The sequence below is a fragment of the Halichoerus grypus genome, chromosome 12, assembly GCF_964656455.1.
Source record: "Halichoerus grypus chromosome 12, mHalGry1.hap1.1, whole genome shotgun sequence".
Lineage (NCBI taxonomy): Eukaryota > Metazoa > Chordata > Mammalia > Carnivora > Phocidae > Halichoerus > Halichoerus grypus.
This window is the reverse complement of record NC_135723.1, coordinates 41,575,354-41,603,257: the sequence shown is the minus strand read 5'-3', so window position 1 is coordinate 41,603,257 and position 27,904 is coordinate 41,575,354. Positions and strand designations below refer to the sequence as shown.

Sequence of the window (27,904 nt, the reverse complement as noted above, 5' to 3'; positions counted from 1 at the left end):
ATGACAAGAGAGAAGGTCCAAGTCATACTCGTGGAGCCAAGGATGGTGAATACAGAAACTTCGGAGCTTTAGGGCAAATATTAGAAATTCTTTTTAAAAAAATCTATATCAAGATTTTATACTGAAAGAAATAGAAGGGGACTTCCAATGACAGATTTTTCCAAACTGGGTAAAAAGGCCTTTGACTTCTCCTTTCTCAGTTGATAATGTTCTTTTCTACTCTGGGTCAGCAGTGAAAAAGGTGGCCAAAATTGGGATAAGAGTGTGAAACATTACCCTATACCTTGGTCTTGGTCCAGATGTATAACTTCCATACAAGTTTGAGCTGATATATTACTAGCCTTTTTAGTATTTCTATAACCTCATGCAGATAAAACCTTCTGATATGTACAAATCATCCCAGACTTGGATTCTTTTTTTTTAAATTTTATTTTATTATGTTATGTTAATCCCCATATATTACATCATTGGTTTTTGATGTAGTGTTCCATGATTCATTGTTTGCATATAACACCCAGTGCTCCATTCAGTACGTGCCCTCTTTAATACCCATCACCGGGCTAACCTTGGATTCTTTTTAAATGTTTCTAGACCCCAAAATACCATCACTACTGAAATGGAGATCTTGGCACTGGTACCAAAACAAAGAAAGCCAACATAGATTCTACTGAGGTAGAGTATTCAAGATTTTTGAAAAAGTTGAAAAAAGATTTCTTGTCTAGTAATGCTCTGGAAGAGAGCAATCTGATGTATCACGGTTCTCACGTGAATGATAGATACTAAAAAATTACTTTGAATAATCACTCATTTAGTAAATATTTATTGAGGGCTTACTCCAGACCATTACAGTTATAATAGTAAAAACAGCGTGTTCTTTCTTCTATGAAGACTTTGCTACAGCCAGCACTGTGCACTGCAAGTAATAGAAAAATTAGATATATATATATTAATATTTTTAAAGATTTTATTTATTTATTTGACAGAGAGAGATACAGCGAGAGAAGGAACACAAGCAGGGGGAGTGGGAGAGGGAGAAGCAGGCTTCCCGCGGAGCAGGGAGCCCGATGCAGGGCTCGATCCCAGGACCCTGGGATCATGACCTGAGCCGAAGGCAGACGCTTAATGACTGAGCCACCCAGGCGCCCCGAAAAATTAGAGATATTAAGGTAGATGTTGTCAAAGGAGGTAGGGCCCCTACAAGCAATAATAAAGCCATAGTGAAAACTCTAAAAAAAAAACCCAAGACTTTGCTACAGAATAACTGTCAGAAGGGCATGAACTCCAAGTTGACTTTTCTAGCCATCGTCATTATCCATGTGCTCTTATTGGGACTGTGTATGTCTAATTGCACACTAATTCAAGACCATCCATTAGGATTAAGACTGCAGTCTTCACCCGTGGCATCTTGTTTCTCTGGGAGCAAAGTGAATTGCCTTATATAAACGGACAGGACACAAGAATTTCCTTGGAGTCATCTACCTAATCAACTTAGTGCTGATGGCCACACCTGGGAATGAAAGGCGGCAAACCTTGGCTTTAGGTTACTCTATTTGGCTTTGTGGGATGGAAGGACAGGGATGAGCAGGCAGGACTCCAACCCGTCCCCAACTTCAGTCAGAACAGTTCCGAAGCAGGAGGGCTTTAGTCCCTATCTCCCCTCCAGGAGTTACTTGTTTGCTTCTTATAGGTATATTATCCTGCAAGTTGGTATTCTACCCCCAGAAAAGAGGGAGGTGATCTTCTAAAAAAAAAATGCCACTTCCTTGTCCCCTGATTCTCCTCTCACAAGAGTGACAAGTGTGGCTAACTAACATCCACAGGCTATATAAGGTATATATGGGGTTGCTTCCTGGGAAATGCCATTTGGGCTTCGGCAGGGTACCCACTGTTTCTTCTTTCTGTTACCAAAGCCTCACAAAACTTCCTCAGTTCTTCAAAAACTGCTTTGTGGTGCAGAGACAATGAAAACACGGACATTCACGTGGGTATGTAATTTAATGATGCGGTAGTTGTGATAAGTGAGGCTCAGGGGTCAGCTACATCTGAGTTGAGATATCATTCTGGCATTCTCTAGCACTGGTTTGACCGTGGGCAAGTGACCGCACTCCTCTCTGCTTCAACATCCTCATCTGTAAAACGCAAAATCTTACAGCACTTACTGTCCGTAGGTGGCGGCGCTGTGAGAGACTTAGGCGCCGTAACGTGTATGAAAAACTTAGCGCAGTGCCTCACACCTGGTAAAGTGTTCATGAAATGGAAGCTATTATTGTTGCAATAAGCAGATCTGTAAATGTAAAAATGCCTTCCTAGGAAAGCTGGTTTTAAATAATTATGGTGTGAACATTAATATTGCTATCTCTGATCATCTTGGTACTCTCTGTCTTAACTGTTGAGAAGCCTGTCTGTTAGTTGTCTAGGAGTCGAGTGGCTTCTTGGCAGTATGTTCTGCACTGATAAACATCGACTTAAAATGAGTCGTAACCACGAGGTAGAAACTAAGAAAAAAGAGAATGGAGCCACTTGAGTGACTACCTTTCTGGGACAGAGAGCTCAGAATATTGACCACTGTAAACCTAGCTCCTGTGTTATAGTTTGGAAGGATCCTGATAGCTAATTAAATTCACTCCCTCATTTCAGAAATGGGAAACTGAGGTTCCCCATATGAGAGACAGAACCAGGGCTAAATTCAGATCACTCTTTTGACTTTTTATTATGGAAATTTTAAAAAATCACAGATGTAGAAAGGCTACAATAATGAACTTCTCTATACTCTTCATCCAGCTTCAATAATTATCAACCCATTGCCTCTCTTGAAAAACCTGTTTTGGGTCTGAGTCTGTTGTCACTTACACTCCCTCACAAAGCTGTTCAGAGCCAGTAACACACAGAGCACACCCCAGGCAAAGAAAAGTAGAAATAGAAGGAGGACACGGTATGAGAAACAGCAGGCTGTCAATAAATGCCTAAAATGTAGAAAATCTGCTCAAGTTATTTTTATAACAGTCTGGAGAACACAGACTTGTTCTGAGAGGACACTGTTCCTTTAAATTACTTACTGATCCCACCCAGATCTTGCACCCTGGCCAAATGCCTGACCACTCTTGCTTTAACCTAGGCTAATAAACATGAATAAAAGATTGCAAAACTTCCAAGACCAAAGACAATTTTTACTTCCACAGAAAAGAACAATATCAAATAGCCAACTCCATCCCCAACAATGGTCCTTGCTGTTGGCATTTGCTTAATCAGTCTTTAATTCCTGTTTGACAAACTTTATAAGGTAAGACATAACTGTTTTATTTTAATCACTTGAAATCAGAAACCACCTAGGCACTGCGGAAGACTAAGGGGTTTGCCTACTTATTATGTGAAGAAAGCTTATCAAAAATTTCTATCCTCTGCCATTACTTTAAGTATTAGAAAAATATAAATAATTGTTAAAATGTCGACATTTAAAATTTATTTCAAAGTTTAAAATTGATTTTTAATTTGCAGTTTACTACCTAGCGTTGCAATGATGTTAATACCTTTCAGGACCTCTTTTTCTTAATTTGGAACATATTTTTATAACTCAGTATTAATTACAGAATATTTTATAATTTGGCTGGTTTGGCAATTTGAATAAAGTCTTCTTTTGATAATTTTATCTTTCTGTGAAACAAATGAGATGCAAACACTGTGAATACAATTGGTAAACTGTGCCGAAAGAATTTTATTTTTGAAAAATCACAAAATATAAAGTCTCTTGGAATTGTTGATTCTGATATTTACCCAAGATAAATTTTAGGCAAAAAAGGCAAATATATGGCATTTGGTTAAAGATAATCATTGTTTCTACACTTATAAAATGTAACTTATAATGAACAGAGAGGTTTATGTTTCTTTTATTTAACTAATGGCATTTTCCCCCGAAACCTATTTTGCTTGTATATGATATCTAAATGAGAGAAAGGTAAGAATTACTAAAAACTGAGGCAAAGTAAAATATGGCAAAAATGGTTAGAAATGGTGTGCTCTTAAGATGCCAAACTAATAAAAAAGAAAGAGATTTTAGGAAGGCAGTAGAACTAAAAACCAAAGGTATAATAGCTAATATCAGTAAAGAGAGGGGAATAGTATGACTGCTTAGGGAGAGCTGGATAAAAAATATCAGAGCAAATAGTAATGAAATATTAGACATAATGGTTAGTGCTAATTAATAAGTGTGATAGTGAACACTGTATATACAAAGCTTCAGCTATGCAATCATGATTATATGCCAAAAAACTATATGAGCAAGTGCTTAGTTTTAGGAAAGACGAGTCTTTATTTAAAAACAGCATTTCTAAAGCCCAAAATGAGGCCTATAAATGAGGAGAAAGTGGTTTTCTGCTCAGGATCCTGCATGGGAATTACCTTCTTTAGAGTTGTATTGATCATGTAGCTTGTAAAATCTCTCTTACTTTCAATGAAATTAAATTCTCAGTCTCTTATTTCCAGAACTTCTGGGACACTTTTTGTGGTATGGGCTCAACAAAAGAGAAAGGTTGTATGTAATACCAGGGACACGGTGTTATCCCACCTGCCCCCCTCCAAAGACTATAGCAGCTACGTTTTGCTACATAGCCTTGTTCTTACACTAGTCTTCAGAGTTAAACGTGTACATCCTTCTGTATTCTTCTCTTTGGTTAACAAGGAATCACTTGGGGAGGGGTGTCCTTTATGTGTTCTATTTCCTCAGCAAACTCCTTGTTCTTCTTCTTTTTTTTTTAACACCCAGCTGTCTTCACACCTTAGCACACCTGGTCTGAAGAACAGTTGACATCGGCCAATTGCACTTGATGCACTTGCCAACAGAGGGGCTTAGCTATACTGATACAAAGTCAGCTTCATAAACTTCCTGCAAGACCATGTCAGTTGAGGAGCAGATTTTGGCATGGAGCCATCTATTGGTTCATCCTCAACCCAACAGCTTTGATTCCTTTTTGGGTTTCTCCATCTGGCGTGTATGAAAGAAACCAGTCATCCATTCCATTTCTCACTGCTTTTGCATATATTTCTACCTCCTATTTGAGCCTGGAAAAATTGTGCTTATGGTTTCCCAGTTCCCGTTCCCTGAAGGCAAAGTGAAGGAAAATGCGATTTCCTTTTCCAGAACTTTTGAAGTCAATATAGTTTAAGAAGGAAAGCATTTCCAAACCATACAGAACGTTGGTTCAGAAAAGCTTTCTTGTTCCTTCTCAAGTACACTGGGCTAGCCCCGCATGAGTCTTCTCTTGCCAGGGAAGCCTGTGGGTTTAAAAGTCATTTGGTGTAGAGCTGGGCATATTGAGAGATGAAGATGGCTGTAGATTTTAATACAGGATTAGATTTTTCATTGTTAATCTATTCAGAAAAACAGCTTCACAGGAATGTTCAGAGGAAGTGCTTCTGGTTTCAATCTTATTTCTATCATTTCTTCACTAGAAGAATGGTGTTGCTGAGCAAATCTATTATTTTTGCTCTCATCCTCTTGGTTCATTGGATATGCATACAGCTGTAGTCCAGCTTGGAACTCTGTTGTAGATGAAGTTTCCAAGTAAGAGTATAAAGAGAAATGGTGTTCTATGGGAACTGGAGGGGTGATTTCATTTTTGACTTGCCTTTTGAACTCACCGAAGTTGTGCATGTATTATTAAGACTGAAATGACGGTGGTTCTCTACAACCTTGTAAAAATATTGAGATTGTCAGGAATTAGTTATAATGAAACAACGATGTAGCAATCTGATATCACCTTGAAGAATGTGACAATGTCAAAAGAGAGCCTGTGCTTGAACCATAGTCCATCATGTAGAGTGGGACTGAAGTGTTTTTAAATGGCTTTTCCCACTCTCTGCTCCCCATAATAAAATGGGAAATTCAGATTACTTGGATGTAATTCTTTGACTATATAGAAATATTCACTAATAAATGTTTGGTTGTAGTGCCATGATTCACTTGGATTAAAATCTTTTAAAATCCCAATGTGGATGTTTTTCTGTAAATATGAATGAAAACCTTTTGCTCCTGTCACATGCCAGTTTTCAATTCTGTCAGCTTTAAATTAAAAATAGCGAACACTGTACTTTACGAAAGTATTTATAACTGATTTTTCTATTAAAGGTGTTACAAGACAGATGACTTTTCACCATCTACCATAATGTGGAACAGACATTTTGTCTTCTATCTCCTGCTTTTGCCAGCTTTTATGAGTCAAACAATATATGGACAAAGAAAGAAAGGATCAAAGTCCAATTTACTTGCAAGGAAAAATGATCTCCAGGGTAAAAGAAAAAATGTTTTGTTTTTGTTTTTAATGATTAGTTTTAGCCTGTTAAAACACTAATATGAATTTTTCCAAATAGCAGTTGATGCAAATAGCAAACCATATATATAAACATATATGTAACATTCTATTTTAATATACTTATATTACGATAATAATATACTCTCTATACTTATAGAGCATACTTACAAAAACATCAGGTGTTTTAGAGCCTTTGTACATTTATTATCTCATTTGAGCCTCACAGTAGCTTTGTAAAATGGGAATGACAGAGACTGCCACTGTCATAGATAAAGAAATTGAGGCCCAGAGATGTTAAGTGGCACATCCAAGGACACTGGCAAATTAACTAGTAAGATCTAGAATTCAAACTTAAGTTCTCTGCTTTTATGTTTCTTTCCCCCTCCCTGCTACAATGTGACGCGTGTAGTCGTTTTCTCCCTTGATTTAAAAAAAGCTAAAAACAAAACAAAAAACCACGCACCAAAACAAGATGGGGCCTCACCAATGTGACACACAACCTGAGAATCAGGCAGAGCATTATTTACTTCTCAACAAATTTGCCCAATATTTGTTGAATTTTGGGGTGCCTGGGTGGCTCAGTCGGTTAAGCGTCTGACTCTTGATTTCAGCTCAGGTCATGATCTCAGGGTCGTGAGATCGAGCCCCATGTCCGGCTTCATGCTCAGTGTGGAGTCTGCTTGAGAGTCTCTCCCTCCCTCTCCCTCTGCCTCTCCCCCCATCTCTCTCTCGAAATAAATAAAATTAAAAATATATATATTTGTTGAATTTTTGAACAATGGGAAAATACTCAAAATACATGGAATTTTGCTTATTTGTTTGCTCCTGACTCTCATGATTTTACAAGAGGCAAAGAATTTATAGACTAGGAAAGAGATTTAGTTCTCCCAACTTAAGCCCTACCTCCAAGATGCCTCTCTTTTTCACTCCCCTCTCCTGTCAAAACAACAACAGTAACAACAACAACAAAACCAAAAAAAAAAAAAAAAAAAACCCCAAAAAACAACAACAAACCCATACACATCACACCACCTCAGGGCTTTCCTTATGCAAAGTCATTTCATGAGTAGGAACAAATATTTTGCCTAACCTATTTGTTCTATTTCAGACTCTACTTGCTTCATAGATGTTGTCTTCATCGTGGACAGCTCTGAAAGTTCTAAAATTATTCTCTTTGATAAACAGAAAGATTTTGTGGATAGCTTGAGTGACGAGGTTTTCCAGTTGACCCCGGTTCGCTTCTTGAAATACGACATCAAACTGGCAGCGCTTCAGTTTAGCAGCTCTGTCCAAATCGATCCACCTTTTTCTTCTTGGAAGGATCTGCAGACATTTAAACAGAGGGTCAAGTCTATGAATTTCATCGGGCAAGGCACCTTCTCTTATTATGCTGTCTCCAATGCCACTGGGCTACTTAAGAGAGAAGGCCGTAAAGATGGTGTGAAAGTGGCTTTGCTGATGACTGATGGCATTGACCATCCAAAGAATCCAGATGTTCAGAGTATTTTGGAAGACGCCAGAACTGCAGGGATATTATTTATCACCATTGGACTTTCCACTGTAGTCAATGAAGCCAAACTTCGTTTGATATCTGGGGATTCATCCAGTGAACCCATTCTACTGTTAAGTGATCCAACCCTTGTAGATAAAATTCGAGATCGCCTGGTAGGTACCTAATGAGTTGGTTTTATGTATATATTCCCAATCATAATACTGATACCTTAATTACAAATTCTGTAAGGGTAGATACTGGGTCAGAAAGATGAAGGAAAAAGAATCCATCTTGGAAATAGGAGAATCTTTCCGAAGTCTCTCTCCACTTCCTTGATAGTTTACACCAGATAAACTGGGAAAGTAACAAGGCTCATGCTCTGGAATTGCATTCCTAACTTTATTGCTAGCCAATGCTGAGGATTTTGGAAGAATTACTTTCCAATCATTCAGGCTCCTGTTTATACATCCTGGGATCACGAACACTGCTGACTTATATTCAATTTGTGGTCAACTTGTGGTCTGCTATATTTGTACTAAGTAGTTTTTTCCCATTTAACATCTGCAGAAATATTTTGACTCCATCTCTCACCTACTGCTATATTATGCTACTCAAGCAAAGTTCATAGACTTCTAATTTTTTTTATTATGTCCTTGTTCTTAGGTGTTAGCAAGCCCACCCAATTTAAAATCACCTGCGACTTGCAGTCACCCAACACTTTCTTCCTGCAGATCAATGAGTGCCATTTGATTGGTCTGATTAGTTGTGTCAATGCTTTTCTTTGTTGATTGCTCAGCTGTGTGTGAGATTCTTTCCTTTCTGCTTGGGAAAACACAAGGCAAAGGAATCAAAATAAAATCCTTCTTCACAGTGTTTCTCAAGAAGAAAACTCCTGGAGAAAAAGTGGTTGATTTGTTAAGTGTTAAAAATTGATTTTCTTTTTTTTTCTTTTTTCTTTTATTATGTTATGTTAATCACCATACATTACATCATTAGTTTTTGATGTAGTGTTCGATGATTCATTGTTTGCATATAACATTTTCTTAAAAACATTGATTTTCTTTTTCTTGAGAAGAGGGCAGGGCAAATGTGTCCTTTAGGTACTAAGCATTTCGTATGGCTGTTTTCTGTAGGTTTCAAAAAAACTCAGCCTTGTTTCAGAGATTGTTTTGACCCTTTTGTCCCTTTCCCCAATCCTTCTCCTAACATTATTCTTATAACTTATAAGTCAATATTAACTATAAGATAATAACTGGTAAGTTATTCTTATAACTGTTGTTTTCAGCATGAGACATTGACTTTTTTTTTTAATCTAAATAATAGTTACCACGTCTTGAGTGCTCTGTGTATTAAGCATTTTTCTGAGCACTTTACAGATTTTATTTTATTCAATGTATACAACAATCTTATGATGTAGGTACTATATTATCCTCATTTTATAGTTGAAAATGTAAGGACGGCAAAGGCCCTGGGGTCTTCATGATTAACCCTGTGAAGTTATACTGAAAGGGGAAAATAGTAACTGGGTTTTAAGGTTTCGCAGTCAGAACTGCCTTGAAACAGTTAAGCAACATCCTTCCTCTAAAGTTCTCTTGTTTCTAGCCTCTTTTTCTTGGGCACTGGGGCTAGATAGGGAGAGATCTGCCTCGCTTGGAGATGATGCATTCGGCTCCCAGGGGGCTCAGGGTGAGTGCTCACCCTGCGCATCTCTTCGTATAAGGGAAGTGTGCCGGGGAGCCTGGCTAACTGCCTAGCGCTGCCTGTGCCATATTTAAGCGGTCCTTACCACTGAACCCCAAACAGATGGTTCCAGCATGTGCAGGAGAGAACACTGGAGTTGAGATAATGAGTCTCCAGTTGCTGATTATAGAAGATACAGGACAGGCAGCTTCTTGTTTGGCCAGTTGTGGAGGCTCAGGAGGTTCTTACTCCTTCCAGACACACCCTCCTCGCAGAGAGCTCCTGCCCAACTCAGAACACAGGATCTTGGCAGTAGTCTCCAAGCAGGACTATTTGTTCGTTTCTGAGGAAACCAGAGAATGACCAAGTGTCCCAACGACCCTGCTCTTCCTTAGCATCCTGTGATTTCAGTTTGTTTGTTCAGATGGAAGCTCTATGAACAAGCCACTTCTTAGGAGATGCTGCTTTCTAAACACTCCCAACATCCAAAGGGCTTCTTAGGCCCTTCAAAGAACAATACACTGTTTCAATGTTTCAAATTGCCACTGTGTAGGAGACAGAACTTGATTCTTGATCAGGCCATTGGAAAAATTCCTCATCTAATCTACTGCTATTACATCTTTAGTTGAATTCCTAAACTTTTCATTTGGAAATAATTATGTAGTTGGCTTTCTAAAATAAGTTAATTAGGTATAATTCAAATACAAAACTGCATCTACTTAAGGTACACAATTCTATGAGTTTTGATAGACGTATAGATTCATGAAACCAACAACACAGTTAGGATATGGAACATTTCCATCACCCCCAAACTTCTTCCAGCCTCTTTGCAAGATATCTTTCCCTTGCCTCTTAGCTCCTGATCTGACTTTTGCCACTCCAGATTACTGTACGCTTTCGAGGCTCATATGTAAATAAGCTTATGCTGTGTGTACTCTTTTTCTGTCAGGGTTCTTAGACCCAGCATAATGATTTTTGGAATTCAACTGGGCTTTCTTTTGGTATCAGCAGTTTATTTTTTGTTGTTGTTGCAGAGTGGACTTTAGTTGAATTTTAATGGACATGAGTGCCCACAACAAATAGATCTTGCAGGAGCCAAGACAAATCAAGGAATCATTACCAACTCCTTGGCATCTCTAGTAAAAAGGATCATGTAAGAACCCCATGAAAACACTTCAGTTCTGAATAACCTCAGAGAGACCTGATGATTCCACATTGAAGAGGATATATAAAATGTTCTAATACTATTTTATTATGATTTACATAACAGTATTGAAACCAAAGAAACAATTCCAACCCAACGTCTATATATATTAGTTGGTCTTTTAGAAGAGATTTTATGGTGGCTATTTGGCTACTATACTAAGCTGCAAATATTTTTTGGTTGTAGAGTTTGCAATCCTCACCTACTAAGTTCTTTATTCTCATTCTATTTGCTATTGTACCAATAACTTTGATAACTTCCTCACGTTTCCTCTGTCCCTTTCTCATAGCATTGACCTCATACTCATTCACGAAATCATCAATTCCATTCTAGCCTTCTCCTTTCACATACATGCCATCATAAAACTCTTCATTAATAAAATGCACCTTCTTTTGCTTTAGGGAAGTCTTGCCTTTATTTGTCTTTTCCATTTAGACTACAGTATCCACCTAGATCCTCACTGAATGTGCCCTTCCCTTTGACTTTGACCATGTTCTCCACATAACCTGCTTCTCTGCTTAAGTGAAAGCACTCATTACATCCCAAGGTGTCCAGCTCTGTCCACATGGGCCCTTTTGTCCACTCTTTTTAAACATCCCTCCTCACTGCTTCCTTTGTCTTACAGCCCACACTAGTCTTTATGACTTTTTTCCTCATAACCTTTGACATATAGAACAGCATTCCATCCATGAGTTGGTCCTTTGCATTCCGCTCTTGAAAATTATCCAGAAAACCCATCTATTTCAGGAAACTGTCTTGTTACCCACCTCCCCACCCAGTCTGGGATCTCCTTCCCACGCTGCTTGGTCTGTGCTGTTTTCTGTCACTGGGGCTTATAGACTATAAGTGCCCTTAGGGATAGAGCTTTGTTCTTTGTTTGAAACAGTCTGATCTATTGTGCAGTCCTGGGTCCATTTTTTTCCATAGGAATATAAATTCCACAAACACAAAATCAAATGAGTTCCAAAATTAGTTATATTGTTTTGGTTTTAAGCCCCATGGCACATGTTTTTAAAGAGTTAATATGGCAAAGCAGACATTAAATTTTCAAAGGAAAAGCTGAAAGAGTGTACAATTATACATCAGGCATAGTAGCAGCTAAATTCATGAGTTTAAAAACTGATATTGGATAACAGAAGGGCGTGGCTTATTATAAAAGGGTTGTAAGGTGACAAAACTTCGGATTTTTCTTTATTCCAGTAGTTGTTTTCAAATATTACAATTTGACTTGAATTATTAGTTGTTTATTGTCTCTTGAACTCTTTTCAAATTCCTTTCTCTCTCTCTCCCTCCTAGAAAAACGAAATGTGTTTTAAATATTTTTACAATTTGGATCATATTCTATATATCCATCTGCAACTAGCTTTTTCACTCAGTGTCTTTGGAAATTTTTCTACTTTGAAATATGTAGATATAATGCGTTCACCTTCACTGCTGAATAACATTTTGTTTATTGATCCATTCTAATATTGCATTCTAATAATATTGATATTATTTCCAAATTCCAAAATTATTTCCAAATTTTCACTATTAAAAATAATGAATGCTGAAATACACAGCAACCACAAGAATTTCCCTAAGGTGTGTCTGCAAGGAGCGTCAGAATAACAGGTGGGAACAAGGACTTGTCTTGGGCAGCCTAGAAATAAAGTACACACATCTTCAGGTTTCTAGGTACAGCCAAATCTTCTGGGGAGGGTAAATGCCATTTTACGCCAAGACTGTCAGTATATCTGAATTCCCGTTTCTTCACATGACCTGCTAGTTCATAAAGATATAAGTATCTCAACTGCTTTCTGCCTGGATTTACATTGGCTGGAAATTTTAAATCATTGGGGTGGGGAGTGGATGGGACAGAGGGGTGGCGGAAAGAGGGCCAGAGGTAAGACTCTGGATTTTGTAGATTGGCTCTGTAGCCAAAGTTTTACAACTCCTGAGACCACACAGTCAAACTTTCTAATTTTTCATGTATGTGAAAATGACCTGGAAGGATTATAGGACTTGCCCAAGGCCACACAGCTAGTTAATGGTGGACACAGGATGAAAACCCTGGATCACACTTAATTCCCAGCCTAATTTTTCCTCCCATTACATCACTAGGACCACATAAGGCATTTTGCTGTATCTTCCCTCCGTATTATTAGTTTGTATGGCAATAAAGGTAAAGTAAAAATAAAACTAAAGGGATGTGGGGGTCCTCCCTACAGGTACAATTCTGACTTATCTTTAACTTCCTCACTACAGTCTTCATTTTTAATACCTTGCAACAAATATTCTAGTGCTTTTTACTCCCATTTTTATTTTATCCTATGCAAATTAATGCTTCGGATTCAGTCATAAGGCATCAATCTGACCCATAGGTTCTACGTTATGAAAGCAATAATTCTATCTGTAAGCATAGGTTAATTTCTTCCCCATGTTTGGCTTCAGACACAGCCTTTAGTGCACTTGTCAGGTAATGCCCCACTAAGCTGAAGTAGGGTAGAGAGGCCTAGAAGTTAGACAAAAACCAGATTGTGAATTTCTCTAAAACTGAATTTAAAGGAGTTTTGAAAAATATTCTGGTTAATTCATTTCTGTGTAAGTATAAAGTAGCACTTGAACTTGGTTAAGCGGCTCAGTCAGGTGTATGATCTTGGACAAGTCACAGTCCTGCAGACCCACATTTCCTTAGGGCAAGATGAAAGGTTGGACCTGATTGACTTCAAAGGCTTATTGATATTTCATGAAATGATCACTCTGAAATTAATGTTTTAATGCTGAAAAACAAATGCATGTATGTATAGGGATGGAAAAACAGAAGAAGAGAAAACACACAGTTATGTATTCTGGCTAAGTCTTTATAAGTAAAAGTGAGAAATTTTTATTATGACTGATTTAGCTTGTAGCCAGGTAATAGAGTTTAGAGAGCTGAAAGATAGAAAGATAGAACTTAGGATGCAACAGGATAAAGTTCCTAGAAAACATAATATCTTTAATGTTAGTGCACTTCATGTCTCTTATTATATGGCTCAGAGTGTTCCTTGGGTGGTTGGCAGGTAGGCTCTATTGCTTTTACAAGGTTAAAAAGCTGAAATTGGAAATTGCATATCCCATAGGGAATAATTAAGACTAATAAGAAGCTGGAAGCAGAACATGAATTGAGTTAATGTTTTATTCTTTTCTATCTCCTAGGATATCTTATTTGAAGAGAAGGTAAGTACCACATGCTTTGATTACTATGAATTAATTCTCAAAATTTGCATGATCAAATCAGCATCATAATTCACGTTAGAAGATAAGGTGTATCTACATAAAAATGCTTAATTCTTTTAAAATGAACCACTCTATTCTGAGGCAGCCATCTGATTTCTCTATGTCTACTGCAGGTTTCAAAATCTGGAAAAAGTAGGAAATATTTTAATACGATTTTAGAGAGTAACTTTAGAAATCACTGATAACCAAATGGCATAGTTGTTCTGTTTTTTAAGATTTTATCTTTAAGTAATCTCTACACCCAGTGCAGGGCTCCAACTCACAACTCCGAGATCAAGAGTTGCACGCTCCACTGACAGCCAGCCAAGCACCCCGCAAAAGGCATAGTTTTTGCTTATTTTGATATGACTTCCTTTATTCTAAGCATGTCTCTGACACCAGCTCATAGGGGTCCTCCGCTTTGGGAGGTGTGCCTGGTGTTGGCCGGGATTCCTGGCCAAGAGACACAGCTCAGAGTCTCCCGCTGCTGCCTGTTGATTGATTTTAAGCTCGTTCTCCTTGATGATGACAACCACACCAGGCAGCAAAGGAAGCTGGCTAGTATCAGTTGGATGGTGCTTAGCACAATCGATGACCTCCAGGTTGCCGAGGACTTCTATACTGGACGTGTGTTTCTTAACACAAAGAGTTTGGAACATGCAAATTTTGTTGGACCAGCTGCTTATTAAATATCAGGAAATTTACAAGTAGTACTGCAAAAAATAATAGGAGCCAACCAAACCCTGCAGAGCAGCATTCTTCAACGAATGGTCAGATGCATCCTTATTTTATGTACCAGTGCGACAGGAAAGGACCCTGCCAATTAAACTATGATATAGTACCTTCTAATAAGTGACAATTCTTGATTTTATACTTACAGTAAGAGTCCCTTTAGATTTATTGAGATATAGACTTTTAAATCCTCTATCACTTTTGTCCATACATATACGGGACAATGAAGGCAAACTAAACTGGTTATTTCAAAAACTCTTCGTATCCAGAGTCTGAATCTTCTGAATCACTTTTTGACTCTGATGCCCTCCGCCCCATCCCCTGCACCCCCCCCCAATATCGGCCTCTGGGCCATCCAAAACACTGGTGCTGCAACATTTCTTGAGTGTGCTCCAGGAGTATCTCTAGAGTTTTCTTCCATTTCATTCTGTAAGTTTTGAAGGACATGGGCAGAAAATAACAACTTCATTATGATCAGGCCTGATTCAAATAAGACTTATTCTGATTTCAGACAAATAAAGAAAAATGTATATCCTAGAATTGATAAAATATGGTATGTCACAATGTTTTCCTTTTGAGCTAAAGGAGTGGTTGATATTTGTATAGTACTGAGCTTTGATGTGCTGTAGAGAAGAGAAAAAGCAGAAATTCCAAAAATCCACTGAAAATGGTTATTTTCCCTTTTCACTGGCAACTAGATGTTATGCGTATATTTTTGCTGGGAGGTCTATTTTATCTAACCATGGCAATGTTTAATAATCGTTGACTAGCTGGCTCTTACTAGATCTGCACTAGCCTAGAAGAACTGACAAGGGAGAACAAAATCTCCATAAATTTGTGAGGTAAAATTTTGTCAAGGCAGTGTTCTATCTAATTATGTACTGAATATGATTTGAAATGCTGTGTTTCGTTGCGTGTTAATATTGGATTTCATTCTCGATGCAGTGCGAACACAAGATTTGTGAATGTGAGAAGGGGGATCCAGGCGACCCAGGGCTTCCTGTGAGTACGTTTCCACTTTGAACGGAGGGTCAAGTCAGGAAGCCCTAGTCACAGTTGCTCTACGTGCACTTGGAAATGCCACTGCTGGTTTGTGCTGCTGAAAAGCAGTCATGTGCAAACAGCAGCAAACAGGGAAATGCTCTTTCTTTCTCTGATTCCTAAAGGGATACACTCTGTCCTTAGAAATGAGCTTGGGATTTTGCTGACCTGAACGGAGGGCAGATTCGGTTAGAATGATGAAGTTGTTCTCACAAAGGATGTTCCAGCATCCCTTCTGATGTGACAGTTAGGGCCAGAATTTTCAACAGTGAAACAAAAATATAGAAAAAGAGATCATCCAAATCCTCCGTGCTTTAGGGAAAGCTTTAGCCTAGAAACAAGTGACACAGAGCTCGCTGGAAGTTCACTGTGTCTTCACATGTATCCAAGAACAACACTGGGTGGCCTCTCAGAGAGGAAGCTGGTCAGGGAGCTTTGGGGATTAGAGTGAGCTCTGTGAAATGGAACTTGGCAACTAAAGGTTAAAGGCAGGATTTATTACGATGATTCAACACTTGATAAAATAATCCTAAAATGAGTGCTTCCTTTATATTCTGGTCTAACATCTGGAAGGTGTCATGTATGCACTGGGAAGGTATTTGCAACAATATCGCAGTAACTGGAGATACTGCATATTTCTCTAACACATATCATCAGAGGCATCCATGCTGCTTATTTGGTATTCCGTTTACTTATGCGGTCTCAAACCCTATAGGTCAAAAGCCCAGTGGATATATTTCACAAAAATGCATGGATACAGTTTTTGAACAAATGCTTGTATTTGGGGGCAGGGAGGAGAATGTGTACTGTGAATTTCTTAGACTGTGCCACATTTTCTCTTGAGACTCAGGTCTGAAGACTATGCTTTTTCAAACCATTCTACCAATCAGAAGGTGGGGATGTTTGTCTTTTTTTTTTTTCCCTAAAATGTAAGTTAGATACATTACAAGACAATGTGGCAGCCAGTAGAAGCTGATTTTGGGCAAAGTAAAATTTTAACATTCCCTTCTTATAAAGTCTTAGTTTATATTTATTACACCAAGAAATTACCAGGGGAAGGTTTACTTGGGATATTCAATTATGTTTTAGAATGAACAGTAAGAAAATTTATAGTTGTTAAACTAATCTGACAATTTCGGTCACTCAGTATTGTTAGAGATTAACTTACCATTGTTTAAAAAGTGATATATTTTAAAGATCTTATTTATTTATTTGAGAGAGAGAGAGATAGAATACAGGAGTGGGAGAGAGGGGTAGAGGGAGAGGGAAAGCAGAAAGATCCCAGGACCCTGGGATTATGACCTGAGCCGAAGGCAGATGCTTAACCAACTGAGCCACCCAGGCACCCCTAACGTATCATTTTTAAAAAAGATTTTATTTATTTATTCTAGAGAGAGATAGAGGGGGAGTGCAAGTGGGGGGAGGGGCAGAGGGAGAGAGAGAATCTCAAGCAGATTCCCCACTGAATGCGGAGCCCAACACGGGGCTCAATCCCAGGACCCCGAGATCATGACCTGAGCTGAAATCAAGAGTCGGTTGCTTAACTGACTGAGCCGCCCAAGCACCCCACCATGTTTTTTTTTTAAACTGAAGTATAGTGGACACACAATGTTATATTAGTTTCAGGTGTTCAACATACTGACCCAACAAGTTTATACGTTATGCTGTGTTCACCACAAGTGGATCTACCATCTGTTACTGTGCAGTGTGATTATAATACCATTGACTCTATTCCCTGTGCTGTACCATACCATGTTTTAATAGGGTTAGACATAAAACTACACTATTTAGCATTTATTGAGTGTCCCTAAAACCAGTTCTCAGAAAAGCCAGCTTTTTGGTGGTTTGAGAATAGGAAAACATAACACCTTTCTGTAACAGGATTGGAGCACTTTCTTCTCTCATCTTTGAGATTATCCCTTGGATATCAGGCAGAGACGGTATTTTCTTTTGAGCAAATCTAGAGAACCTACCTATTCAAGACAGTGCGGTCTTCCTGGTGTGTAGTAAAGGTGAGAATACAGTTGAGTCTCTGCTTGGTAGGTTACGTTTGTTTACAGTCTTCATTCCTTTTATGGGCTGAAGCTGATCAGAAATTATTGTAATGTATAAAAACCCATAAGATGTGAGCTGACTATAATCTTTCCTCCCTTTGCCTTCAGGGTACACATGGAAACCCAGGTATCAAAGGTGAGCAAGGACCAAAAGGAAACCCGGTAAATGAATAAACAGCTTTCCTTATAAACCATTGTATCTCTTTCTAGACTTATTTAAAGAACAAAAATGAAGAAAACAAAGAGCATTGTAATGTATGTCAATGCCAAAAATATGATGATTTCTGTGAAGACTACAGGATGCTTACTTCCTGTATCATCTACCTGGTTTGTGTTAGCTTACAAATCCTAAGTAATATATGACCATTTTAGTCAATAAGTCTAGGAAACCTAGGAATGCTGAACAAATCGGAATTTGTACTTACATAATGTTGGGGCAAATTAATTGCTACAATGTTCCATGAATTACTAATATATATTCCATATCAGATTGACATTGACACTTATGTTTTATATGGATCCATTTTATGGATAACTGACCTATGATAATAATAGAAAAAAACAATTATCTCCTACACTCAGACCATCTTCAGGTATTTCCCCAATTCTTTTCTTGGTGTACCCATAAAAAAATTCTATATTAATTTTAAAAAGTCAGATAATATTTCACACGATGATCTTCCAAGTTCAAGAGTGGCTAAAAGAATCATAGGAGAGAGCTATAACTATGTGAAAATTTATGGCAAAATTCTATATCATGAAAATAATAATTAAAATAAAGAGGAAAACAAGGAAATATTTTCATCAAATACAATGGACATTGGGTTAATTTCAATAGTATATAAAGATTTTATAAAATGGATGAGAAAATATCAAGCCACTAATAATCAATTGGTCAAAGGACCCAAACAATTTCCAAGAGAAGAAATAAAACCAGTAAATAAAGAAATAGAAAAACATTTAATTTCACTAGATAATGACTGAAATTTAGATAAAGACAATGAGGTACTCTTCAATACTAATGATTCACATTTTAGAAACTTTGGAGTCCAAGTTTGTTGGGTTGTTTTTTGCATGGGGAGGGGAGCAATCTTCTAGTTCACATAGTTTGGGGTTTTTTTTTGTGTGTGTGTGTTTCAGATTTTAAAAAACGTGTCTTTTTTTATAGCAGTTAACACAGCAATATTAAAGTAATAATAACTAGCGAGAGCAATGAGGTGGTGAAACTGGTTTGCTCTTCATTGCAAAGGTAACTTGGGGCAACATTTTAGAAAGCAATTAGATATTACACAAGAAGTATTCATATATTCAAATTTTAACCCAATAACTTCTCTTCTAAAACTATGTTTAGGGAGGAAATGAAAAATAGAGTAAGTTAGATGCATGGAAGTATTTTAGATGCATGAAAGCCAATTGCTTGCTTGTCAAAGAAAAGGAATATGATGCATCCTTGGGTATCTTTACAATACAAACACACACAACCCTACACACTCATTATTTAGGTCCCAACTGATGCCATCATGTCTTCTTTTTGTCTTGTTAAATACCTGTTTTAAATCTATGTTTACCTTTCATTTATTTGGCTTGTAATTTTGGGCCACATAATATATTTTCCTAAGTCTTGTTGAAATCAAGCAATTACTCTTAATGACATTTTGGAAAACATTCCAAAGCCCCTTGGAGAAAAGCCAGAATGGCTGGCTCCGATGGGGTACATTGCTCTATTTGAGAACAACGGCTGTGTTGTTAAACTGGGATGCAAAACTTGGCCTAAGCTGAGCAAATGTACCTGAATCTTGTGCTCTATGCATCTGGCTTCATTCCAAAGGGCAAAGGCTATCTGAACTGCTATTTTCTTCCCTTGATGGCATGGTGAAAATGTCAATGGTAAAGGCCAAAGATTTTTTTCTCCATGGAGTTAATCTGTTAATCTGAGACTTCTGAATAATGCATTTTATTGAGCCATCAGTCACTCTGCAGGGCTGTGGAATTTTGATTGAGTTTTGTTTGTTTGTTTGTCACAGGGTGATGCTCAAAAAGGGGAACCTGGAGAAAGAGGCCCAGGGGTATGTATACCCCTTGCCAAGAAAGTAATCCAGGATGCTAAGATTCTGTAATTGATCACTGTGACTTCTATGGTGCAAATACAAAAATGATTTATAAAAACGTGTGCTTGTGATGGCTCAGACAGGCAATCAGACAGATAGGATCTTAGAAGTAGAAATGTGGGGAGAAAATACTCTGTTCAACAGGAGTGATGATGGGACAGGGTAGTCTCTGATACTTAAGTGAGATTTGTGGAAGACTCAAGTAAGAAAAATATTTTGCTTTGCATCTTGTGTTTTTTTTTTTTTTTTTCCAATAAAGAATGAGTTAAAAATTCTGGGAGCACAGAACTATATAATCTAAACTATGCTTTGGTAAATTTGATCTACAGACCAAAAAAAAAGCTATCATTCTAGTTGATTTATTATTCCTAAAATTAGAAGATGTTCGAGATTGTCTGAGAAATAATCCCAGTAAATTTCTTTTTTTGCATTTTTCTGGGGAGTCGCAGCAAAGTAGCAAAGAGCAGAGAAATGTGTACGGTGAGTTAAAAAAAGGCCATCACATTGCTCTTCCTGGCTTGTCCCCTTGGCGAAAGCCCACGAGTCAGGGCCAGAGGTTTTAAAAACTGATCTCTCGGTGTTTTTAATCAACTTTATGAACAATGGAAATTCATTCAGAAATGTGTGTTATTCATTTAGGAAATATTTCTTAGGTGCCTTCTACATATAAAGCATATTATTTTGTGAAAATAAAATTAAGACAAAGTGCTTATGTTTTTTGAAAAGTTTGTTATGGGCGAGATTAAGTTATTTAAAATAGCTACAATATTGGTTGCCAGAAGGGAAGTGGGGGGATGGGCAAAATGGGTGAAGGGGAGTGGGAGGTATAGGCGTCCAGTAATGGAACGAGTAATTCACAGGGATGAAAGGTACAGCATAGGGACTATAGTCAGTGGTATTGTAATAGGGCTGTATGGTGACAGATGGGAGCTACACTTGTGGTGAGCAGAACATAATGTAAAGAGAAATTGAATCACTATGTTGTACACTTGAAACTAACGTAACATTGTGTGTCACTTATACTTTAATTAACAAAAATAGCTACACTATGAAGCAGAATGTCAAAATATTATAAAAATTGCATACACAAATTATTATGGGCACTCAGAGGATAGTGAAGCCAGGGTAGGTTTTATAGGATAACTCCTGGAGAGTGCAGAATCGGGACAGGAAAGGACAGAACAGAAAGGTGAAAGGCAACAGGCATTCCAGCTAGAGGTTGCCATGAGCAGCCACCTGGGGGAAGGCGATGTGTTGGAAAACGGTGCCGGGGGATGCCTGAAGAGGAGTGTTGCCAGAAACAGCATGAAGATCACAGTGGGTGCTCCATGCTTTGCTAGGTGAGAGATTTAGATGAAGTGTACAACCCAAGAGCTGTGTACTTGGAAGATTAATCTGGCATGACTCTAAAGGAGAAATTGATGTGGGAATAAGCAGAAGGAAGGAGCACTTAGAAGAAGGTTTTCTGTTACAGTCTGTATGAGAACAGGGACACTGGCTCGAGCTGCTTCAGCCAACATGAAAGCTGCTAACCATATGTGCTCACTGAGCAGCTGCAACATGGCTAGCCTGAATTGACGTGTGCTGTAGGAGTAAAATACACAATGAATTTTGATGACTTAGTATCAAAGAAAATATAAAATATCTCATTAATAACTTTTATACTGGTCACATGTTGAAATGACTGTATTTCAGACCTATTGGGATCAGTAAAATATATTGTTATTATTGTTGTTATTATTTGAGAGAGAGCACACATGCATGCAAGAGTGGGGGGGAGGGCCAGGGGCAAAGGGGGAGGGAGAGAGAGAATCTTAAGCAGGCTCCATGCCCAGCACAGAGCCCGACGTGGGGCTCAATCTCACAACTCTGAGATCGTGACCTGAGCTGAAATCGGGAGTCAGACACTTAACCACCTGAGCCACCCAGGTGCCCCTCAATAAAATACATTCTTAAAAATTAATTTCACCTTCTCATTGCTGCTTTTTTAATGTGGCTATTAGGGAATTAAATTCTATATGAAGCTCACATTCTATTGGGCAGAATTGGGCCACAGTGATGATAGAATAGAAAAGAGACCATTGTGAGAACCATGAAAAGGCTGTGGGGACCGACGCTGACTCATATATTCAGCAAACATTTATTGAGCACGTGCTATATGCTGGGCCCTTCTTTACACGCTGGACATACAGGAGTGAGCAAGACAGATAGTTCCTGTTTTCATACAATCTTCTAGCAGGGAGAGCAATAAACAGGCAAACAAATGAGATTTCATCAGCGAGATGTGTTCTGGAAACATAAAACAAGGTCATGAGGGTATTCTAGGCAGAGAGAGCAGTAGGTACAAAGACTCTTGAGTGGGAATAAGCCCGGCGGGCTGGACAAATGGGAAGAAAGCCGGAACTTGGCAAAGAGTGGTGATAAACAGGTTATGGAGATAGGCAGGGGTGGATTACGGAGGGCGCTACTGGCAGGGGTAGGGAGGGTGGATTTAAAACTAAATGCAGTGAAAGCTGGTGGAGAATTTTAATTGGTTGGATTAAAGGAGTATAAGAGGCAAGTAGAGAGAAAAGATAATTATAAACATTTGATTCTGTGTGATTTGAAATATGATGGTACCATTAATAGAAACAGGAAAGTCAGAAGCAAATTTGGCAGACCGATGAGTGCAGTTTTGGATATTTTAAATTGGGCTAGTTTAAAACTAGTAATTAAGATGTCCTGAAAGGAAGGAAGGAAGCTGATAGCAACCAAACAATAAATTGACCAGAGATTTCAGAAAGAAAAAGGGGAAAAAAGAGGATGCTATAAAAAGTAAGGTTTCTATTCATAAGCTATGTAGACTCCTTCCTAAATACAGTCTTAATTCTTTTAACATAAAATAATGACAGGATTTTAATATGGAGCACCCCCAAATTCCTGAGGCTGGAGGTCCAGCATTTCTTAGTGCTGAGAACGTGAATTGTTTTCATCAAGAACCCCAATTTAACTGTCTATAATGTGGCCTTTAATTTTAAGCCCATGACAAAAACTTAAACCCTTTATGCTAATAAATATTTCTAAGATGAATTAAATTATAGTGTAACAATATTTTTGATTGTAGTTCTATTTTTATGTCCAATTTCTCAGTGACCGCTCATTAGGAGAGATGTGTTATTTCCTTCCCGAAGTTTTTCCTTTTTTGCCTCTTGTAAGAAAAGTCATACAAACCAGAATTCTGTAGTCGGACACGAGTAACTGCAATAATAGCTTGTTTATTCCATTGGTTTCTCCAGCTCACTTAAACTATGTCTTACAATTCTATTTTCATACTTAAAAGCTATTGTTGTAGGAAAAGGACATGAAATCCTATTTGAAAAAGTCTTGCTGTTGCTTAAAGTTGGTAATTTCGCAGTTCACTTAATAGTCAGTAGTATACTACCTAAAGGGCTCTCGGGCAGGGACACAATGGAGGAGGCTGTGCAGGATTCCCCGGAGTACACAGAAGGGGAGCAGAAGCACCGGGCCCGCAGTTAGCGGGACAGAAAATATAGGAACTTAAAGGTCACTGTCTCATTAGCGTTGATAAAGGAACCATTCATTTCGTTGATGTTCTATATTCCAGCCCGAATTTGAAAGGAGGACCATAATGGATATAAATATTTACACACATTGGAAAGGCCATTATCTTAGCTCATTTTCAAAGCCAATTTCTCCAACAGCCTCTGTGAAACATTCTCAGCTGGGACGGTTCATAGTTTAAAAGTCAATACAACAATTTTGAAAGGAGCATTACAGGTTGTCCCTTCTACAACAAGTTTCAGTGCCTAGTCTCTCCTTCAGCTGTGGGCCCACGGGTAAGGAACTGGGTTTGAAAAAATATGTGGAACTGAGAATAGAATGTAATTAAGGGAAAAGTAGGTTCTTTTCTTCTCCCTAGTCAATGTGCATTCCCTAAGCTCAAAGAGAAGTAACATCGCTTACATTTCCGTACGTGGTCTTAGTTTCCTGACATACAAATGTGTTTTGTTATACTTTGTAAATGAAAAACATCAAATACTTCCTCCAGCAATGTCTTCTAATATGTTTTACTCTTTCTTTCTTTTTTCAACTAGGGAATTCCTGGGTACAAGGGTGAGAAGGTAAGTTGATAACAACCAATAGGTAGACCAGGATTTCAGAAAGAAAAAGAAACCTAACTGTATTTATGTACTTAATAAAAGTTGTTTTCCTTTCTATTTGTAAGTCTGGGTTCCCTAAGTCCTAAGTATACTCTTAACTCTGTTAACACAAAATAATAATAGAACTTAAGATACAGGACATGTTGTAGGGGTGAAAGGCACCCTAAGATTCCTGAGATCAGGATCCAGCCTCTCTCAGCTGGGCAAACACGAGAACCGCAATGCAGCAGGCCTGCAGCACAGATATCCAGACTCAAAGTTTCTACATACAAATGGATGAAGCAACACAACAGATAGGTTTCTCCCGTGGTGCTTCCTTTCCCGTAACATCCTGGTGAAGCAATAAGGAACAGCTTACTTCATATAGTCAGGCGTCTGGGTAGAGCTGGGTAGGCGTCTGGTAGGCAGGGGGAGTAAAGTTGACAAGCAAACAAAAGTTATGGGCTAATAGGTTATTTTAGGATTATTTGCCAATTACAAGTTAGTAAGGTGGATGGGGGCTCCAGAACCTTTGAGCGTGTTCCATGGTTCATTCATAGGTTCATGCCGCTGTGCTCTCTGTTAGCAGATTTTCTATCGGAAAGCAGAGCATGCCTCCCTCATTCAATCTACAACCCTCAGACCTGGGCCAGAGATTTCACTCTGGGTCTCCTCCAGCCCGACCCCCATTGGAGCCAAGAAGTTACAGGACAAGAGGCTTGTGGGCCTTTAAACCAAACCAGGCATTAGGTAACCAAGCCCCCAGAAGTCCCTGCAAAATGGCCTGAGCCTGCTTTGAAGGCAAATACAAACTTCTTTCCTCTGTCCATCTTTTTCCTGGGCCTGAGGGGAAACAAAATGCAAGTTGTTTGTTGAGGCAGGAGGGGGCCCTGGTAGGAGCTTTGTTGTATTGCGGCCTGGGGCACCTTCATGTGCATCGGTTCCTCCTGGGGCGAAGGAACCAGAAGTGGGGAGGAGTCAAGCGGGGGCGGGGCTGTAGGCTGTGGGCATGGGGATGAACTTGCACATGGACCTCTGAGGAATACCAAAATTCTTTCATTTTGTATTCCTTTTGAAGGTATACTTGTCGAAAAAGGAAGTTAGAACATTAGTAGGTTATTAGCTTAATGTATAACTTTCAACTATTTCAATACATGGTATGTAGGCCTCCCCTTGCACTCCTGCCCTGGGCCCTGCATATATTAGAGGTGAGTCTACATACAGGCAAATAAATATATCCCCAATCACTGGAAATGTTAAGTGCCTGTTTCTTCATCTGTATAGAACTGGATTAATGTAGGCTTCCTTAATTTACAGGGTGGTTGGAGAATCAAATGGAATTATGGATGTGACAATGTATTATAAACTCTTTGCTTATCTATAAATGTAAGGTGCTATTACGAAGAGGCAGGGAACCAATGATAATACAGGAAAGTTAAGAAAGTTTCATGATTGTAAAATTGTCCTACATACAGTTGAAGAAAATTATCCAGGCCCCCCATCTTGATTTATAATATGAGCTACTCATGAACACTATATATATATTTACACACACACACACACACACACACACACACACACACATATATATATTCATGTATATTTATATGTATGAAAAGACTCATTTAACCTTCTGGGAAATTACAGAATCACTGGTGGAGTTCTCATTTGGAAAATACAAGCTGTCAGAGTAAAGTGACCTCGAACCATTGACATTCAAACCAGAATTTCACCAGGAACAGCAACATCAGAAATCAGAGGCTGGAAACAGAGCTAATCTGTTCATAGCTTTCTGAAGCACTTGCTCTCTGAAACTGTGTAATTGTGACCATTCCACAGGGATTACTGAGCCCACCAAAAAAGAAAACGCCCTTGCAGAGGCAAATAACATGAGTACAATATTTTCATTGATGGAAGTCTGCCCCCAAAACAAATACTGTTCCTCAGGACCCTATAGCTAACAAATCTGTCTGGACAAATGGAATGTGAATCCTGGCCAAAAGAATTTTTTTGAGTGTATTTATGGTACTTTTCTGTTTTATATTTTGGCGCTTGACTCATTTTATTTCCACCCAACATTATTAAGTTAATTGCTTTCTAATTGATTCCTCAAGAGTGATTTTCCATTTGCATTCAGAAATAAATGTTCACTTTGTTCGAAGTGAAATCTCAGTTTTTCCTGGGTCAGTTTGACTCAGTTTGATGTAGAGAGAGAACAGATTGCTTTTGAACAGGGGCATAGCTGGATCGAGGAATTGTACCTCCCTCCTTCCTGCTCCCAATGCCAGCAACACCCATGTAGTACCCTAGGCTAGCGGAAAGTAACTTGCAGACCATGGCGGGTTGCCTTGTTCAGCGTTGGGTGGTTGATGAACATGGACTTGGGAATCTAACAGACTCAAGCCTGTGGTCATGGGCAAGCTGTTTAATCTCTCTGAACCTCCTTTTCCTCTCTCTCTCTAATCTAATATAATCTGTTGTGGGGATTAGCAGTAATGTAAAGTCTTTGGACTTTGGATCCCATGATTGGTGGTTACACTTGTTATTTCCCTTCTTAGAGCAGTGCTATTCCAAGCGTGGTCTGCCGACTGGCTGTCGGTCTGTGAACTGCTTGTTGGTATTTTGTGATGAGATAAAGCTCGCATCGGAATATAAATCCACTCTATCACTAAATACACTATTCGTTGACATTCATTTTTCACCGCGTGTCTTCTTTAATGGAGGCAGGGCACTGATGTTCACCGTAGTGCAAGTCTCTTAGGTCACTGTGTGGCGGTGCTTTGAGTAGCGTGCCTTACAGCATGTGGACGGTAAAGCAGCAGCAGAAACAGACGGTAGCGAGGGCACAGGGCTAGGAGTCACTGGCTAGCATGTACGTGCAAGGAACTCATTTAAGCTCTTCAGTTGAGTTGCCATTTCTTAAAAATATGAATTGCTTTGGGGCAACATGGTCAGTGATATTGTAATAGTGTCCTATGATTACAGATAGTAGCTGCACGGTGGTGAGCAGAGCATAATGTATAGACAAGTTGTATCACTATGTTGTACACCTGACACTAATGTAACCCTTTGTGTCAGTTGTGCTCAAATAAAACATTTTAAAAAGGAATTGCCTTGAGGCTCAGAAAAAAAAAATATGAAAGCCCTTGAAAATTCTAACTTTAGTCATTTTTCTAATGGCCTTTGCTACCTTTTAGTTCTAATTATTCAAAGTCTTAGAAGTCTGATACAATGGATTAGTATTCAGAGGTCCCAATTCGCCTTCTACATGAGCACGTTACTTAACCTTTGGGATCACAAATCCTCAGTCTGTGAAATTGGGCTAATAATATCTACGTCAGACAGTTAACGGCAGCTTAACAGATTACGTCTGCAAAATAACATTGATCATAAACTGTAAAGCATAATTTAAATGTTAGTTCTTTTTTTCATTGCTATTCCAGGAAAGGCAGGACAGGAGAGTGTGATGACGGGAAGTAACAGTGTGCTTGCCACCCTGCCCGTCCCCTCTTGCTAAGGCTTTTTTAAAAAATATTTTACTTACTTAACAGAGGGGGTGGGGCACAAGCAGGGGGAGCTGCAGAGGGAGAGGCAGAAGGAGAGACAGAGAGAGAGAGGAAGAAGCAGGCTCCCACTGAGCAGGGAGCCTGTTGCGGGGCTCAATCCCAGGACCCTGGGATCATGACCTGAGCTGAAGGCAGACGTTTAACGACTGAGCCACCCAGGCGCGCCGCCCCTCTGCCCAAGTCTTTATGGCTCCTTTCCCCATTAAGCCATGGCATGGTCTTAGGACCTTTTTCTTACTACTAACTGATCAAAGTTGGTACTCAGGATGGAGTATTGTGTTGTGGAAAAAATAGGGACTGTGAGTCTGAGCTACTTGATCGAGAGAAGTTATCTTGTTGAGTGTAAGTT

At 38.8% G+C, this 27,904-nt stretch overlaps 1 protein-coding gene across 1 annotated transcript in view; it reads left to right on the top strand.

The window, feature by feature from the left end:
- Positions 1-3,179: 3,179 nt before the first annotated feature.
- COL28A1 (collagen type XXVIII alpha 1 chain) overlaps positions 3,180-27,904 on the top strand; it is a 158,376-nt gene continuing 133,651 nt past the window's right edge. Inside the window, exons 1-8 of the mRNA XM_036064440.2 lie at positions 3,180-3,280; positions 6,122-6,282; positions 7,414-7,970; positions 13,856-13,876; positions 15,593-15,649; positions 17,851-17,904; positions 19,767-19,808; positions 23,945-23,971. Of these exons, the coding sequence (XP_035920333.2) occupies positions 6,159-6,282; positions 7,414-7,970; positions 13,856-13,876; positions 15,593-15,649; positions 17,851-17,904; positions 19,767-19,808; positions 23,945-23,971 (882 nt within the window). The 5' untranslated portion in view covers positions 3,180-3,280; positions 6,122-6,158. The remainder of the gene's footprint in view (positions 3,281-6,121; positions 6,283-7,413; positions 7,971-13,855; positions 13,877-15,592; positions 15,650-17,850; positions 17,905-19,766; positions 19,809-23,944; positions 23,972-27,904) is intronic.